The 19,361-nt window shown below is 44.1% G+C and overlaps 1 protein-coding gene across 1 annotated transcript in view; it reads right to left on the reverse strand.

The window, feature by feature from the left end:
* Positions 1-19,361, reverse strand: part of LOC132393545 (A disintegrin and metalloproteinase with thrombospondin motifs 5) — an 84,285-nt gene that overhangs the window by 37,063 nt on the left and 27,861 nt on the right. The window contains exons 3-6 of the mRNA XM_059968938.1: positions 9,610-9,742; positions 8,853-9,020; positions 2,425-2,708; positions 258-441 (exon numbers count right to left, since the gene is read on the reverse strand). Of these exons, the coding sequence (XP_059824921.1) occupies positions 258-441; positions 2,425-2,708; positions 8,853-9,020; positions 9,610-9,742 (769 nt within the window). The remainder of the gene's footprint in view (positions 1-257; positions 442-2,424; positions 2,709-8,852; positions 9,021-9,609; positions 9,743-19,361) is intronic.

The raw sequence follows: 19,361 nt of genomic DNA on the forward strand, positions 1-19,361 counted from the left end.
CCAATCATCCATGTACCTGTCTAGGAATTTCTTATGTGCTTCTAATGTATCTGTCTCTATCACCATCCCTGGTAGTGTGTTCTATGCACCCACTTTCCCCTAACATCCCCCTCTACTTTCCTCCAATCACCTTAAAATTATGCTCGTTTGTACTAGCCATTTCTGCCCTGGGAGAAGCATCTCTGGCTATCCACTCAGTTGATGCCTCTTATCATCTTGTCACTACCAAGCCACTATAGCTTGCTGGAGACACGTACCAGTTTGCGGGCATGGAGTCACGTTACATGATCGGTAGATTGCCCTTTTGCCCACGCAGTATTTGCCGTTGTTCCGGGGTGCCGGGTTGTTGCAGTGCCGGCGGGCAAACTGAACCCCACCTCCGCACGTCCGTGAACATGGGCCCCACGAGCCCCAGGAGCCCCAGTTGCCGTTCGCTGAAGCCTGTAACCCAGGAAACAAAACAAGGAGTTAATGGCATAAAATCAGTAGAAGTCAGCTGGGGACACGAGGGACTGCAGATGCTGGAATCTGGAGCAACAAACAATCTGATTCAGCATCAGGTAACCAGCCCCTTCTGTAGCCGAGGGTCCATGACCATAGGGCCGTGAGACACCAAACCTGGGCAGTCGGCCAGAGATCAGACAAAGCACTGCCATTAGGTCGTTCTGCAATGATCAGATGGGCATTTCAAAATTCTTGGGAACTGGAAGGAATCAACTACTGTTTGGCAGCTGACTGCAAGAAGGGTCTGTGGGAAAATAGCTTTCATCTTGTGCATTCCAGTCAAGGGCCTGTTGTTCTTGAGCTGGCTAACATTATTTCCATTGGAACAAAGTTCCGGTAGGTTTGCCAGCTGTGTTCCTGCTTTTAACACGGTACTGGAATGTCACAGATGCTTAGTCAATTACCCTGTGGGTCTTTCTCCCAGCACCAGGGCAGTCAGAACTCCAGCTTCCCATACAATTATCCATTCTACTGGACTTTTGCACCTTTGTTGTTTAGGCAGAGTGACACAACATAGTACAGGCCTTTCGATTTAAGATGTTGTGCTGTCCTTTTAACCTACTCCAAGATCTATCAGTCTCTTCCCTCCCACCTAGTGCTCCATTTCCTTTTCATCCATGTGCCTAAGGATTTCTTAAAGGTCCCTAATGCATCTGCCTGTACCACTGCCTCCATACATCTATCACTCTGAGCGGGAGCCCAGTCCCTGTCTACATCAAGATGAATTCCACAGACACAAGAGATTCTGCAGATGCTGTGAATCGTGAGCACCACACACAAAATGTTTCAACAGAAATGCAAATTTCTCCTGGTGGCCACTCATTTCAATTGTTTCCCATTCCCGCACCGACATGTCTGACCATTGCCTTTTCTATTGCTACGATGAGACAAAGCTCAAGTTGGAGGAGCAACAATTCATACTTTGTCCAGGTAGCCACCAACCTGATGGCATGAACATAGATTTCTCTGACTTCTGGTAATCACTCCCCACTCTCCCCTTCTCTCTTCTCCCATTCTCCATTATGGTTAACCTCCCACCACTTCTCTACTCTCAAAGTGTCCATCACCTCCCTCTGAAGCCCATCCTTTCCTTTCACCCATGGTCCACTCTCCACTCCTATCAGATTCCTTTTTCAGCTCTGTACCTTTTCCACTGTTACCTCCCAGCTTCTCACTTCACCCCCTCCTCCACCCACCTACCCCCTCACCTGGTTTCACCCGTCATCTGCCAGAGTGTACTCCTTCCCCTCTATCCACTTCCTTATTCTGGCTTCTGCCCTCTGCCCTTTTCCTTTCCAAAGTCTCGCCACAAAACGGCGACTCTTCATTCCCTCCACAGATGCTGCCTGGCCTGAAGAGCATCTCCAGCATCTTGTATGTGTTGCTCAAGATGGATTCCATAAGACACAGGAGTACAATTAGGCCATTTGGCCCATTGAGACTGCTCTACCAAACAATCATTGCTATTTATTATCCCTCTTAACCCCATTCTCTGTGTTCTGCCCATAACTTTTGACCCCCTTGCTCGTCAAGAACTTACTACTCTGCTTTAAAAATACCCAGTGACTTGGCCTCCACAAAATTGCCACAAAATTTGTGGCAATGACTTCACAGATTTTTCACTCTCTGGCTAAAGGAATTCTTCTTCATCTCTAAAGGGACATCCTTCTATTTTGAGGTTAGGTCCTCTAGGCATAGACTCTCCCACTGATGGAAACATCCTCTGCACGTCCACCCTATCTAAGAGTTTCAAAATTTGGTAGATTTCAATGAGATAACCCCTCATTTTTCTAAACTCCAGTGAGTACAGGCCCAGAGCCACCAAGTGCTCCTCATATTTTAACTCTTCCCTTCCAGCCTATCCAGGCCTTTCATTCCATGCTCTCCGATAACGCCATCACTCACAGCTCCCTCACTCACCGAGTAATACTTCCTCTTGGTTTTGTCCACGCACTTCCCGTGCAAGCAGATCCTCCCCTTCCCACAAGGGGTCCCTTCCACGGCGGGCAGCTTCTTGGTCATGCACACCATCTGTCCCTGGCGGATGACAGCACACCACAGACGGGAACAAACATCCATCCCTGGGCAGACCGTGTACTCCGGGCCGAAAGCCAGCTTGCACTGGCGAGCCGCGTCGTAGCTCTGACCTGGAAGCTCCTCTGGTGCCCGCATGGGGTTCAGTGGAGGTCTGAGGAGGCAGTCCCCTAGAAAAGGGAATCAAATAGCCCACCATAAGGCAACGTTCTCCCACGTACAGAGCTTCCAGAAAGCAGCTATGGCAACATTAATCGTAAAGCACAGTGGGAGGTAGCTTCATAGACGACTAAGAAGACCTTAGGTCACAGGAGCAGAAATAGGCCATTTGGTCCATCGAGTATGCTCTGCTATTCCATCACGGCTGATTTATTATCCCTCTCAACCCCATTTTCCAGTCTTCTGTAACCTTTGACACCCTGACTAATCAAGGAACTGTGAACTTCTGCTTTAAACAGAACCAATGACTTGGCCTCCACAGCCGCCTGTGGCAATTAATTTGCCCTCTGGCTAAAGAAATTCTTCCTCATCCCTGTACTAATTGGAAGTCCTTCTATTCTGAGGCCGTGCCCTCTGGTCCTAGACTCTCTCACATACTCTCCACATCTATTTTATCCAGAGCATTCAATATTCAATGTTTCAATGAGATTCCCCCCTCATTCTACTAAAATTCAGTGAGTACAAGCCCAGAGCCAACAAATGGTCCTTAAATGTTAACCCTTTCAGTCCCTGGATCATTCTCGTGAACCTACTTTGGACCCTCTGCAATGTCAGCACACCCTTTCTTAGACTATGGCTCAAAACTGCTCACAATATGTTCCAGGTTTGACCTAGTGTTGTGAAGGGAGCCCCTTCTCATTGAACGAGGTGGATTCAGATACAGATTTATTTATCACATGTATATCAGAACAGACAGTGAAATGCATCACAGTAACAACCAACACATCCAAAGATGTGCTGGGGGCAGCTTGCAAGTGTCACCACACATTCCAGGGCTACCATGCTTGGCAGAACACAAGATTTGACAAAAATAATGGAACAAAAGATGACAGCAGTCCTGATGAAGGTTCCCGGCCTGAAATGTCGACTATTTACTGTTTTCTATAGATGCTGCCTGACCTGCCGAGTTCCTCCAGCAGTTTGGGCAAGCAGCAAAAGAAGCCATTTTCCCACCCTCCTACCCATCCACCACCTCACCCAACACAGACAGGCCTGCGACCCCAGGCCAGGCTGCCACCTCACCCAATGCAGATAGGCCTGCGACCCCAGGCCAGGCTGCCACCTCACTCAACACAGACAGGCCTGCAACCCCAGGCCAGGCTGCCACCTCACCCAATGCAGATAGGCCTGCGACCCCAGGCCAGGCTGCCACCTCACTCAACACAGACAGGCCTGCGACCCCAGGCCAGGCTGCCACCTCACCCAATGCAGATAGGCCTGCGACCCCAGGCCAGGCTGCCACCTCACTCAACACAGACAGGCCTGCGACCCCAGGCCAGGCTGCCACCTCACCCAATGCAGATAGGCCTGCGACCCCAGGCCAGGCTGCCTCTTGGCCTCCAGTACTTGACCGTGGATTCTTAGACTTGCAGACCTCAGGTCCCTGGCCTGGACCTGCAGAAGGGTGGGAAAAATCTCCTGCGAGATTTCTTTAGAATCAGGTTTATTATCATTGACCTAAGTTGTGAAATTTGTTGTTTTGTGACAGTAGTATAGTGTAGGTGTAACAAATTACTAAGATACAATAAAAAAATAACTAAATAGTGCAAAAGGGGACTATCGAGGAAGAGAGGAATAATAGATCTGATGTGAGAGGGGAAGAAGCTGTTCCTAAAAAACTGTGTTTATCTGTGTGTGTTTGTGTACTTTGTTGAAGTGTGTTCACGTGGTGCTGTGTCTGTAAATGCAGGCATGTGTGTGTATTGCTGTGTGAATGTGTGATAAACAGGGGTACAGAGTTCAAGAGAAGGCAGACCAAGATCAGTGGTTAATCCTTAACACAGTCAAATAGTAACACACTCTCATGTGAATACAGAAGTGGGGAGCTGGATGAAGAAGCAGAGGTGACTCTCATGCAACGATAATCCTTAGTGAGAGTCAAGACTTAAAAGGTGAAGATAGGAGGAAATTGGAATAAACATCAGTTCTTTCAATTTCAGTGTTTGAATGAATAAAAGTGCAGATTTTCTTATTTGTAGAGTTTGTTCTTTTGCACATTGGGTGTTTGCCAATCTTTATGAATAGTTTCTGTAAATTCAATTGTATTCCTTTATTTTACCTGTAAATCTCTGTGAAAATTGAACCTTAGAGTAGTGTTTGGTGACAACTACACACTTTGATAATAAATTTGCTTTGAACTTTGAAACAATGCAATGTGGCAACAAACTGACATCATTGTCCCTCCTGAAGTCAAATGGGGCCAGGTCCTTGTGACATCTTGGGAGATCTGTGGCTGCAAGTATGGTTTTTCTATTCTATTTACATCAGTCACTTCAAGGGCAACATTAGCAAAATATCCCTTCATGCCCTGACCAATCAAGAATCTGCCTTCTTCCTGTAACCCTTAAATCCCTTATCAATCAAGAACCTATCAATTTCTGCCTTAAAAATACCTAGCGACTTATTAGCCTCTGTGGTAATGAGTTGCACAGATTCACCACATTCTACCGGAAGAAATACTTGCTCATCTCAATTCTAAAGGGACGCCCCTTGATTCTGATGCTGTACCCTCAGATCCTATACTCTCCTACTAACGGAAACATCCTTTCCACATCCAGTCTATCCAGGCCTTTCAGTATTTAGTAGGTTTCGGTGAGATCCCCCTTCATCCTTCTAAAATCTGTCCAATAACTACACTTCAGAAACGGATTCGCTGGCTGTGAATGATTTTAGTGCAGCCTGGGGAGGTAACGAACTTCCACGTAAGTGTAAGCTTGGTCATTCATACTTTCCACTGGAACTTTGTGGTAAATAAGCAACTGAGATGTTTCAATTCAAATCTGTTTACACAAATGTTACTCTATGTTTTCTTTGGAATCTCCCTTCAGTTTCATAGCCTTTACTTTTAAAGGTGAATCATGGTTCTACATACTAACTTCCCCACGGTCATTATTCACACATGAATGAAGACAGTGGCAGGCTGCTTGCTTGCTGGGAACACTGTATCTGAGTTTTTCTATTAAGATCCACACAATTTTTGGGCATCAGAATTCCCCTCCCCCTACCCTTCAGTTCAGGAACCTGGGCACCAAACACCCAGCAATATAGCACAGATTGGGATCAAATGTGGAGTTTCTGAGTCCGTTTAGCTTGGTAGCCTGACTAATTGACCCTTTGCAGGGAAATGAAAGTATGTGATCATTATGGGCATAATTAATACAAAAGCATCTGGCCTTTGTTCTGCTTTTAGGAATTATGACTCGGTAAATCAGTATCTTTTGGATAGGAGGCTCAAGATCATCTAGCATGTTCAGAAGCCCAAGGTCAGCTGGAAGATCTGTACGTCAGACTCCAGCGATCCCCAAAGATGGAGGCTGGGTTGGCAGGAGCTTAGAATGAAGACCTGTGATTTCCAATGTCAAGATTCCCAAGGTTGATGGGCCACAGAAATCTGGGACAGTGATCCCCAATTCAATGTAGAAGGGCAAGAAGGAATTTGTTTTGCTGTTGTGATGTATATTGACTGTGTGTTGCTCTTCTAAACGTTTTGGGCATCCTATATTGTTGTCAAAAGTGTAGCAACATTTGTTGCCTTCCCCAGAACATCCTTGTTGATTAACTCCAACAAAGCATTTCACTGTATGTTTCAATGTACATGTGATTGAGAAACTGTGATGAACTACATATACCTGTCTGGACATGCCCCCCCCCCCACCCCCCACTGACTGCTCCTGTGGCTCCTCCCACAGACCCTGGTATAAAGGTGATTGGAGCCTGAGCCCGGCCCTCAGTCTCCAGGATGTAGTATGGTGGTCAATTGCTGCTTGTTCTTTCTTCCAGCCAATAAAAGCCTATATCTCGCCTCACGTCTCAGAGTTATTGATGGTGCATCAGAAACCTAATCCATCAACACAGTATCTGAGCATTAACACAGTGCACAATGCAATCCTAATTCTACCTCTGCAACAAAACCCTACAGACCACCACTTGCACTATTAACGACTTAAAATTTTCCTTGCACTAATTTATTGCTTTGCACACTTTTTGTCCTCTTCACTGTCCTGTATAACTGATGAACTAAAATCAGTTTTAATATGACGGGCATTTGTAAGGTTGGAAAACTGACAGAATGCTGTCCTCAGCAGATCAGGCAGCCTCTACGGAAATGGATAAACAGTCGACATTTCAGGCCAAGACCTTTCTTCAGGACTGGAAAGGAAGGGGAAAGATGCCAAAATAAAAAAATGTGTGTGGGGGGGGGGGGGTGGGGGTTGGGTAGAGGGAAGGATAGCTGGAAGGTGATAGGTGAAGCCAGGTCGGTGGGAAACGTAAAGAGCTGGAGAGGAAGACATCTGATAGGAGAGTAGACCTTAGGAGAAAAGGAAGGAGGAGGAGATCTAGGGGAGGTGTAAGGCAGGTGAGAAGAGATAAGAGGCTAGAATGGGGAATAGAAGAGAGGAGGGGGAAGGAGAGGGAAAATTTATTTTACTGGAAATTGATATTCATGCCATCAGGTTGGAACATAAATGGGTTGCTCCTCCACCCTGAGAGTGGACTCTTCTTGGCACAAGATGAGACCATGGTGAGGTAGTGTACGTAGGTCATTGTCCATTCAGAAATCTGATGGTGGAGGGGAAGGAAGCTGTTCCTGAAACACTGAGTGTCTACCTTCAGGCACCCATATCTCTGCCTTGATGGCTGGTTGTAAATTACAGGAGGAATGGAGATGGGCTAACCCCTATTAACATCAATGGATCTGGGGTTGAGAGGGTAAACAGCTTCAAGTTCCTTGGCATCCACATCACCGAGGACTTCACGTGGTCTGTACACACCAGCTGTGTGGTGAAAAAGGCACCACAGTGCCTCTTTCACCTCAGACGGTTGAGGAAGTTTGGTATTTACCCCCAAATCCTAAGAACTTTCTACAGGGGCACAATTGAGAGCATCCTGACTGGCTGCATCACTGCCTGGTATGGGAATTGTAACTCTCTCAATCGCAGGACTGTGCAGAGAGTGGTGTGGACAGTCCAGCACATCTGCAGTTGTGAACTTCCCATGATTCAGGACATTTACAAGTCATCCCAACCACAATCTATTCCAGCTGCTACCATCTGGGAAGCAGTACCTCAGCATAAAAGCCAGGACCGACAGGCTCCGGGACAGCTTCTTCCACTAGGCCATCAGACTGATCAACTCACACTGATTTGAGTACACTCTATATTACATTGACTGTCCTATTATAAATGATTATAAATTACTATGATTGCACATGGCACATTTAGATGGAGACGCAACATAAATATTTTTACTCTTCACGCATGTGAAGGATGTAAGAAATAAAGTCAATTCAATTCAATTATGTTCTGAGCATTGTCTGAACTTACTGCATGTGCCTGTGATGTTGCTGCAGGCAAGCTTTTCCATTATATCTGCACCTCTTTTGAACGGACCTCTCATCCGTAAGGAACCCCTGATCGCTCAGTTTACCTTCCTGCCCTTGTAACTTATTTGATTTCCACTGCACTTTCTGTAACACTTTATGCTGCACTCTGTTATCTTTTCTTTTAAAACCACACTGATGTAGTTATGTGTGGAATAGTTTTTCTGGATGGTCCACAAAGATTTTCCATCTGCATCTCGGTACACACTCAGTGGCCACTTTATTAGGTACACCGGTACACTTGCTCGTTAATTCAAATAGCTAATTAGTTAATAATGTGGCATCAACTCAATGCATAAACATGCAGATGTGGTCAAGAGGTTCAATTGCTGTTCAGACCGGAGATTGGAATGGAGAAGAAATATGATCAAAGTGGCTTTGACAGCTGGGGTGGTTTGAGAATCTCAGAAACTGCTGATCTCCTGGGATTTTCACTCACAACTAAGTCTAGACTTTAAAAGAGGATGGGGCAAAAAACAAAAACAAATTCTTTTTTTTGGATGCAGTTCTGTGGGTGAAAATGCCTTGTTAATGAGAGAGATCCGAGGAGAATGGCCAGACTGATTTAAGCTGGCAGGAAAGTGACAGGAACTCACATAACCACGTGCTCCAACAGTGGTGTGCAGAAGAGCATCTCCAAAAGCACAACATGTTGAACCTCGAAATGGATGGCCTACCGTAGGGTTATAAGTAACCTGCCTGTCAATATACATACCATGGCCGTCATCAAAGAACTCAGTTATTGTGGCTGAAGTGCACTTGGACCAGGGTTTGGAGGCATCAATACTGGTCAGGATGGAAGACATTAGTCGCTTGTCCTCTGTCAAGCCGTAAGATTCCTCACAGAATTTGGAGTCATCGTGCGATAGTCCCAGCAGATGTCCTGTGATCAAACACAAAATGATCAGGTGTGGAACTGTCAAAAGTCATAGAGTTATAAAGTACTACAGCACAGAAATAGGCATTTCAGCCCATGCTAAAGCTGCAGGTCAATTGGACTAGGTAGCATAATAGTTTGGTAAGGATAATAGGGTCCGAGGGCTTGTTTCTGTGGTGTAGTGCTCTATGACTCTGGTCAGTTCTCACTTTAAACTTCATTTCATGGACTGTTCAGAAATCTGATGATGGAGTAGGAAGAAGTGGTTCTTAAATCGTTGAGTGTGGGTCTTCTGGCTCTTGTACTTCCTCCCCAACAGACATAATCAATGATACTGGTCCCTTGTACTACTGCCAAAGCTCAGCATAATTTACTCTGAAGCAGCTAGAACTGGGGAAATGCAGTCCAGCTCCTGCTCTAGCACTCGCATGCTAATCTCTCATTTCATTGTGTTAGCCCATGTTTACTCAAGTTTTGAGCTCTAAGCAGATGCAGGTAATGCTTGAGATGTTGTCCGAGACAGACTCATTTACCCTGTAAATTGTTGTGGAGTCTCTTGAGTGGGCAATGCACGATTCAGCTTTCTATAACTTACCAACTTCATGAGCGACTGTAAATGCAGCGTGGAGTCCATCGTCCTCAATGATTGCACAGCTACGGTGAGGGGAGCAGATTGTCCCCACATCTGCCATTCCCAAGGTGTCACATGACTGGTGTCCGCACAGATTCTGTGAGCGAGAGAGAAATAAAATATATTAGACCTAAGTTAGAGTTTGAGCAAGAGGTTGTTCAGAGCTATACATAGGTCTATCAAAAGTGGGCTAAAATGGTCAGCTTCTCCTCTGTGGACTCTGTCGACACTTTTCATTGCCTCGGTAAAGCAGCCGGATAGTCAAAGATGCAAGCTGCACCAGGTATTTTCTCTTCCCCCTTCAGGAGGCCAGGCAGCATCAACGGAAAGGAATAAAGAGTTGACATTTCAGGCCGAGACCTTTCAAAGTCAACTGGTTCCCATTGATGCTGAGCCTTTTCTCTTTAGAATGCTCATTGGCTGTTTCTTCTTGAAGAATGAGGAAGAATTTCTTTGGCCAGATGAAGGTGAATCTGTGGAATTCTTTACCACAGACGGCTGTGGAGGCCAAGTCATTGAGTATATTTAAACTGGTAGGTACTTAAGTTAATAAGGAGAATGCAGGACAGTGGGGTTAAGACAGATAATAAATCAGTTACGATTGAATGGTGGAGTGGACTTGATGGGTTAAATGGCCCAATTTTGCTTCTATGTCTTATGCTTCAATTAATTTTAATATTTACATAAATATTTACATTGAAGGCAGACAAATAATTCATTTTCTGTTTCTCATGGATTGTACTATGTTCCAGAGATTAGATAATTTCATATTATCCAACCTCAACTCCCATTGCTTGAGGAGAGTCCACAGCACCATTGTAACATCTGCCCATTTAAGCTGGATTGCTGAAGCCAGTGTTTGAAATAAATATATTTGTATAATTGCAGACTATTGAAAATTCAGATTTATTCTCAGAAGAACTCTGTTATAGATAATTGACTTCTTATGTCTTTATCTTTAAAATTGTTTATATTTCTGAGTTATATATATTCCAATTTTCCAAAGGCATCTGAATTGCTATATTTAAAGACTCTTAACACCATTGTTGGTACAATAATCAAAAATACATTCAGTGGCCACTTTATTAGTTACTTCCTGTACCTAAAAAAGTGACTGAGTGCATGTTTATATCATGGTTTTCTGCTGCTGTAGCCAATCCGCTTCAAGGTTCAACATGTTGTGCATTCAGAGATGCTCTTCTGCACACCCCTGTTGTAACGTGTGGTTATTTGACTTACTGTCATCCTCCCTTCAGCTTGAACCAGTCTAGAACATTCTCCTCCAACCTCTCTCATTTACAAGGTATTTTCACCCACAGAGCTGCTACTCACTTGATTTTTTTTTTGGATTTTTAAACCATTCTCTGTAAACTCTGAAGAACATTGTGTGTGAAAATCTCAAGAGATCAGCAGTTTCTGAGATACTCAAAACCGCCTGCAAAGCACCAATAAACACGTTATGGTCAAAGTCACTGAGATCACAATTCTTCACCACTCTAATGTTTAGCCTGAATAACAACTGAACCTCTTGACCATGTCTGCATGTTTTTATGTTTTGAGTTGCTGCCACATGATTGGCTGATTCGATATTTGCATTAACAAGGTGTACCGGTGCATCTAATAAAGTGGCCACTGAGGGTATATGCTTGTTTTCTAACTGATAGGTTCAAATTAACATCTCACAACAGATTCATTTTATTCGGCTGTGCTTTCTCCTCTGCCATGTTTGTCCTGCTGAGTGGTTCAGTGGATGGATGATTTTGAGTCATACAGTTATTGTTTAAATTTAGTCACTTAAGCTGCCTTTTGGATGAGGTCCTCTCTTTTTCCCTTGGTCTTTGTGAAAGGCCCACCCAAGAAAAGCACGGCATTCAGCCACAATGCTTTGCTGATTTTGACGCCAGTTTACACCAAATATCCTGTGTCGGCATATCATCTGTTTCCCTCCATTCCCCTCACATTCATGAGCCTAAGCACAATCCTCTCACACTGTCTGCTTCCATTGCTTCTCCTGTTAACCCATTCCAGTCCCCAACCATTCTCCCTGTAAAATAATTGTCTCTCACATCATCTTTAGTCATTGTCTCTCTGTTTCAGAGTCAGATTCAGATTAATTTATCATATGTATATTGAAGCATGCAGGGAAATGCACTTTAAAGCATGTCCTCTGGTATTTGCCATTTGTACCCAGGGCAAGAGATTCTGATTCCTTACTCCATCAACACCTCTTATAATTTTAAAAACATTTACAAAGACGCGTTAGGATAAAACTTCTTGAGGAGCTGGTGGAGACTGGTATATCCACAACCCAAGACATATCTAGAGAAACACTTGGAACTGTTCTGCTGGCATAAAACCACAAAGTTCATGCCATCCAAGGCAGTAATAATGAATCTGAATCTCAGGAGAATAGCTTCATGGGTTGGAGAGCCTATTTCTGCACTGTATGATTCCATAGTACTGGTATTTATACCACTGCGGAGTTATAATGCCTACTAACTTGACTAAAAATAAGTGAAGTGAAAGCTGGGCCCGTAAGGCATAGGAACATAGTTAGGCCATTCAGCCCGTTGATTCTGCCCCACCATTCGGCCATGGCTGACTTCATTTCCCTCTCACCACCATTCTCCCGCCTTCTCCCCATAACCTTTGACACTCTTGCTAATCAAGAATTTACCAACGTCCGCTTTAAATATATCCAAGGACTCGGCCTCCACAGCGGTCTGTGGACAACTAACTCCACAGATCTACCACCCTCTGGTGAAAGAAATCCGTCCTCATTGCTGCTCTGAGGGGACATTCTGCAGTCCTCAATGCACTGAAGGATCTTTGGTCAGATGCCTTGCAGTTCCCATACTGTGTTCTACACTTTTACCAGCTCAGCTTTGAAAATCGTAAAACACTCCCAAGGGCATAAAAAATAGGAGCAGGAATAAGCCACAGGGCGTTTCAAGGGATCACCACCAGTGCAAACCTGATGATTCAAAGAATGCCTCAGAGCAGTTAAGGCTCTTGTTGCTATTAAAATGCTTGCTTCCTTCTCAGAGGGGATAGTTATCCAGTGAAATTCATAAACTGGGGTTCCTCTCACTCTGTGGATGGTGGCAAAAACTGGTTAGTGACCATGGAAGAGGGCAGACTGTGCAAACTGCCCATTAGTAGGTCAAAGTTCAAGTACATTTATTCAAAGGTCACTGTAAATTGAGAGGAAGAGAGAAAAATAACATTTCAGCAGGAAAAAAAAATAGTGATTATACCAAATAACTCAGTGGAGAGAGGAGCCAATGAGTAGTGTTTTAGATCAGAAGCTGCTCATGTCAGGTGTCTGCTGGTCAGTGCACTGTTAGGACTGACTGATGCGTCCAATTAAAGGTGCAGGGTAACATGGCGAGGATGCTTGTCGTTTTTGCTGATGCAATTTTGTCGGGAAAATAAATAGATGTCTGTGGATGTGTGTAGGAACATATGCACTCACATGCACAAATATACATGGACAAATATACAGAAACAAACAGTCCCAGTGTTCGCTATTTACACAATATTAGGACCCAAAACCCCTTGTATGTTATTGGTCACAATTACGTTCCAGTGTGGGATTTGATGGTTACCCTGTCAGCAGTCAGCCTTTTCTGAGTAAGTTCATCTATTCATAGAATAGTTATTAATAAACACAAGGTGTCGACTACTCTCTAACTGAAACCCCCTCACCAAACCAACCAAATAGGTTTTACCTGCTCCTACACGTCTGCTTCAATCTTTGAACTCATGCACCCACTCTAAAATGGGATAGGAATTCAGAATTACTTCCAGAAATAACATGCCGCATGTTGAGCAGATAGATAAGTAATTAATGAACATTTTCCCCCTGCAATATACCAAATGACTGGTTTCTTCAATGAAAGGCACTCTAAATTCTGATTGAAAGGTCGCACGAGATTCCCAGTAGAGTTTATATAGAGAGAGAGACAGAGAAAGAGAGAGAGAGGAGTGGTCCACAAGGGAATCCTAAACACAAGAGATTCTGTAGATGCTAGAGATCCAGAGTAACACGCACAAAATGATGGAGTAGCTCAGCAGATGCGGCTGCATCTGGAGAAATGAATAAACAGTCAATGTTTCAGACTGAGACCCTCATTAGGATTGAAAGGAAGGGGGAAGATGCCAGAATAAGGTGGTGGGGGGAGGGGACAGACTACATGCTGGAAGATGTTAGGTGGGGGAAGAAGGACGAAGAAGTGAGAAGCTGGGTGGTGATAGGTGGAAGAGGTAAAGGGCTGAAGAAGAAGAAATCCAGTAGGAGGAGAGAGTGGACCATCGGCAAAAGGGAAGGAGGAGGGTCACTGGGGGAGGTGATAGGCAGGTGAGGAGGAGAAGAGGAAAGAGGGGAGCCAGAGTGGGGAATGGAAAAAGAGGGGAGGGGGAGAAATTACCAGAAGTTAGAGAAATTGATGTTCATGCCAAGAGGACGGAGGGAATTCTAAACCCATTAAAAAAAATACTACCATCTAAAAGCAATGGAATTTTGTTGACAGCATGACCAATGTGGTCATTGTCTAGTTCTTTGCTCGGGGAATTATGCATTGTCATTCAGAATACCGTATTTGACATGGACTGACTTTTATCCGCGCTAGGGTGATACTGCGTTGCTGACAGATTGTAGAATGTGATTATTGCATTGGCACTGGGGCTAAAGAGTACGCAACTTCACCATGTGTGGCCCAAACCTGGCTGTGAAAGAAAGAGTATTAGACACTGGGCTTGCAACTCCATCCCGTAAAAAAAAAAGCCGCACCAACAGAAGCTCCAACGACTTGATCCCTGGGAAAGGAAGGATCTTTGAATACGGACATCACTTGGGGGCAATGTGAAAGACTGTCTCCAGACAGAGGTCAAAAACGAGCTACTGCCAGAGGCCTAATGCCCCAGTAGGGCTGATGGGCTTACTGTTGCCAAGAGGGTTAAAGTATTTGAACTGTGGCTATGGCATTGGTATTTTGATCCTGGGACTGCCCTTACTGTGTTATAGAACAGTACAACACAGTACAGGTCCATCAGCCCACAATGTTGTGCCAACCTTCTAACCTACTCTAAGATCAATTTAACACTTCCGCCCCACATAACCCTCCACTTTTTTCATCCATCCATAAGATCATAAGACATAGGAGCAGAATTTGGGCCATTCAGCCCATTGAGTCTGCTTCACCATTCTATCATGGCTGATTTATTATCCCTATTAATGCCATTCTCCTGCCTTCTCCCCGTAATCTTTAATGCCCTTACAAATCAAAACCTATCAACCCCTGCTTCAAATATACTCAATGATGTGGCCTCCACAGCAGTCTGCGGCAATGAATTCCACAGACTCATCACTCTCTGGCTATTGAAATTCCTCCTCATCTCTATTCTAAATGGATGTCCTTGTATTCTGAGGCTGTGCCCCTGGTCCTAAACTCACCACTATAGGAAACATCCTCTCCACATCTACTCTGTCTAGGCCTTTCAATATTCGATAGGTTTCAATGAGATCTCCTCTCATGCTTCTAAGCTCCAGCAAGTACAGACCCACAGACACAAAACACTCATCATACATTAACCTTTTCATTCCCAGAATGATTCTTGTGAACCTCCTCTGGACCCTTTCCAATACCAGGACACCTCGTCTTAGATAAGGAACCATAATACTTTAAATGCAGTCTGACTAATGTTTTATAAAGCTTCAGCATCCCATCCTTGCTCTTATATTCTGGTCTTCTTGAAATGAATGACAGCATTGACCTAACCTGCAAGTTAACCTTTATGGAACCCTGCACAAGGACTCCCAAGTTCCTCTGCACATCTGACTTTTGAATTTTCTTCCTGTTTAGAAAATAGTTAATGCCTTTATTCCTCCTACCAAAGTGCATGACCACGGACTTCCTTCCACTCTATTCCATCTACCGGTTTGCTCATTCTCCCAGTCTGTTCAAGTCCTTCTGCAGACTCTCTGCTTCCCTAACACTGCCTGTCCACCCCCAACCTATTCTTTGTATTGTCTGCAAGCTGGGTCATAAAGCCATTAATTCCACCATCCAAATCATTGACGTATAATATAAGAAACAGTCCCAGTACCTGTGGAGCACCACTCATCATGGCAGTGACCAGAATAGGTCCCCTTTGTTCCCTCACTTTGCCTCCTGCCAGTCAGCTAATCTCGTATCCACGCCACGCCATCTCTCCTATAATATCATGGGCTCTTATCTTGTTAAGCAGCCTCATGTGCAGCACCTTGTGAAAGGGCTTTTGAAAACCCAAGTAAATAATGTCCACTGACTCTCCCTTGTCTGTCCTACCTGTTATTTCCTCAAAGAATTCCAAAAGATTTGTAAGGCAAGATTTCCCTTCAAGGAAACCATGCTGATTTTGGCCTACTTTATTATGTGCCTCCAAGTACTCTGAAACGTTAATAGTTGGAATCCCACATCTTCCCAACCAATGAAATCAGATTCTGGCCTATAACTTCCCTTCTGCCTCCCTCCCTTTTTGAAAAGTGGAGTGTCATTTGCAATTTTCCAGACCTCCAGAACCAAGTGATTATTGAAAGGCCACTACTAATACCTCCAGAATCTCTTCAGTTTTCCTCTTTCAGAACCCTGGGGTGTAGTTCATCTGGTCCGGGTGACTTATCTACCTTTAGACCTTTCAGTTTCCCAAGCACCTTGTCCTTAGTAATAGCAACTGCACTCACCTTTGTCACTAGCACTCTTGAATTTCAGGAAATTCTACCTATCTAAGTGTCTCTTAAATGTCCCTAACCTACCACCCCCACCCCTGTCCTCCCAGGAGTGTGTCCCATACACCCACCATCCTCTTTTTATGAAAATATCTACGTCTGAATCCCCCTATATCTTCCTCTAACCACCTTAAAATGACTTCCTCTCGTAACAGCCATTTCCACCCTGTGTAAAAGATGCTGGCTGTCCACTCTATCTATACCTCTTATCATCTTGTACACCTCTATCAAGTCACCTTTCATTGTTAGCTCCGTAGAGAAAAGGTCTAGCTCGCTCAAACTTTCCTCATAAGACGTGCTCTCTAATCCAAGTAGCATCCTGGTAAATCTCTGCACCCTCTGTAAAGCTTCCACATCTTTCCTAAAATGAGGCAACCAAAACTCAACACAATATGGAGCTACAATATTACCTGGCAGCTATTGAACTCAATCCCTGAGTAATGAAGGCTAACTTGCCATATGCCTTATTAACCACCCTATCACCTTGTGCAGGAGCTCTGAGGGATCTATGGTCATGGACCTCAAGATCCCTCTATTCCTCCACTGGGTGGTCAATGGGGTAATTCTGTTGATACTCGGTTTGACATGCAGACATTAATTTAGAGATGTGGAGGAACCTCTTTCACCAGACAGTGGTGAATCTGTGGAATTGGTTGCCACAGGCAGCTGTGAAACCAAGTCCCTGGGTACATTTAAGGTGAAGGCTGATAGTTCTTGATTAGTCAGGATGTGAAAGGTTATGGGGAGAAGGAAGGAGAATGGGGTTAAACGGGAAATGGATTTGCCATGATTGAACAGCAGAGCAAGCTCAATGAGCCAAATGGCCTAATTCCGCTCCTATGTCTTATGAGAGCTTGGAAAAACTTAGAAGATACACAAATAACCTTGCGTTACAACAGTGGTATGCAGAAGAGGAAGCTTGAAGTGGTAATGGGCCGCAGCAGCAGAAGGTTCTACCACACTCCACTCCTGTACCTAATAAAGTACCCACTGAGTGTATGTTGAAAGTATACATCTAACTATGTTGAAAATACAATTGTTATGTACTGTTGGAGTTTCAAGTACTTTTGGGGCAATATGGTAGTGTAGCAGTTAGTGTAATTCTAAGACAGCACCAGGAACACAGGTTCAATTCCTGCCACTGTCTGTAAGGAGTTTGTATGTTCTCCCCGTGACTGCTTGGTGTTCCTGTGGGTCTATGGTTTCCTCCTACCTTCAAAAGATGTATCGGTTAATAGGTTAACTGGTTGTATAGATGGAACTGGGTGGCACTGATTCGTGGTCTAGAAGGGCCTGTTACTGTGCTGTTTCTCTAGAAAAATAAATATTTTAAGATTCACAGCACTGTCCCCTTTGGGTATTCTTTGGAAAAAGACTTTAAGAGTTGAGTTTAAGTGACTTGAGTGCATGCATTGAAGACACAACTACCGGGTGGAACTGAGAGAGAATAAAGCGAATACACGAGAGACTGCAGATTCTGGAATCTCTTGAGAGAAAAAAAATAAACCGCTGAAGGAACTCAGTGGGCCAGGCGGCACCTGTGAAAGGAAGTGAACAGTGTATGTTTTTATTTCCCAAGAGAAAGTTAGAGGGGAGATAGCCAGTATGAGAGGAAGAGGCAGATGTTCAGTACACATATACTATAATTGTTTTGCTTATTTATTTATTATTATTATCCTATTAATGTTTTCTTCTTCTTCTATACTATGTATTGCATTGAACTGCTGCTGTTAAGTTAACAAATTTCATGACACATACCAGTGATATTAAACCTGATTCAGACTCATTCTCCTGCCTTCTCCTTGTAACTTTTGATGACCTGACTAATTAAGAACCAATTAACCTCCGCTTTAAATATACCCAATGACTTGATCTCCACAACGGTCTGTGGCAATGAATTCCACAGATTCACCACTCACTGGCTAAAGAAATCCCTCATCTCCATTCTGAAGTGATGTCCTTGTATTCTGAGGCTGTGCTGTCTTGTCCTAGACTCCCCAAATAGAGGAAACACTCTCTCCACATTCACTCTATCTAGGCCCTTCAATATTCAATAGCCTTCAATGAGATCACCCCCTCATTCTTTTAAACTCCAGTGAGTACAGGCCCAGAGCCATCCAACACTCCTATGTTAACCCTCACATTCCTGGAATCATTCTCAAGAACCACCTCTGGACCCTCTCCAATGCCAGCACACCCTCTCTTAGATAAGGGGTCCAAAACCACTTATAATACTCCAGATTTGGTTTGCCTTAGCTTTACATCCTTGCTATATTCTAAAGCACAAGCCAATGACTTTCCAAAAGCAGTCTCAGAGGTGTCCGGACATGGAGAAGCAGCTGCTGAAACTGGCTTAACTGCTATTTTTGAACAATATCATTCTACCCTTGGGATGTTAAGAGAATAGCTGACTCCTTACAGTTATACAGCAGGGAAAAAGGCCTTTTGGCCCATCTAGTCCATGCCAACCAAGATGCACATCTGAGATGGCTATTTTTGAACAATATCATTCTACCCTTGTGATATTAAGAGAATAGCTGACTCCTTACAGTTATACAGCAGGGAAAAGGCCTTTTGGTCCATCTAGTCCATGCCAACCAAGATGCACATCTAAGATGGCTCTCTGGCTGCATTTGGCTCATAAACTTCCAAACCTTTCCTATCCATGTACCTGCCCAATTTTTTTGTGGGCTGACACCAACACACCGTGGTTGGTTGTTAATGCAATCTACACATTTCACTGTATGTTTCAATGTACAGGTGATAAATAAACTTGAACCTTGAATTTTACCTTGGTCATTTCCATTGGCAGAACATACAAACCACCCTGTGTAAAAAAAGTTACCCACCCCAGGTTCCTACAAATCTCACTCCTCTCACCTTAAACCTGTAGTTCTTGATTTCCCAAACCCGTGATTAAAAAGTGTGTAGATTTATTACCAAAGTA

Source organism: Hypanus sabinus, chromosome 4, assembly GCF_030144855.1.
Source record: "Hypanus sabinus isolate sHypSab1 chromosome 4, sHypSab1.hap1, whole genome shotgun sequence".
In the NCBI taxonomy this organism is placed as follows: domain Eukaryota; kingdom Metazoa; phylum Chordata; class Chondrichthyes; order Myliobatiformes; family Dasyatidae; genus Hypanus; species Hypanus sabinus.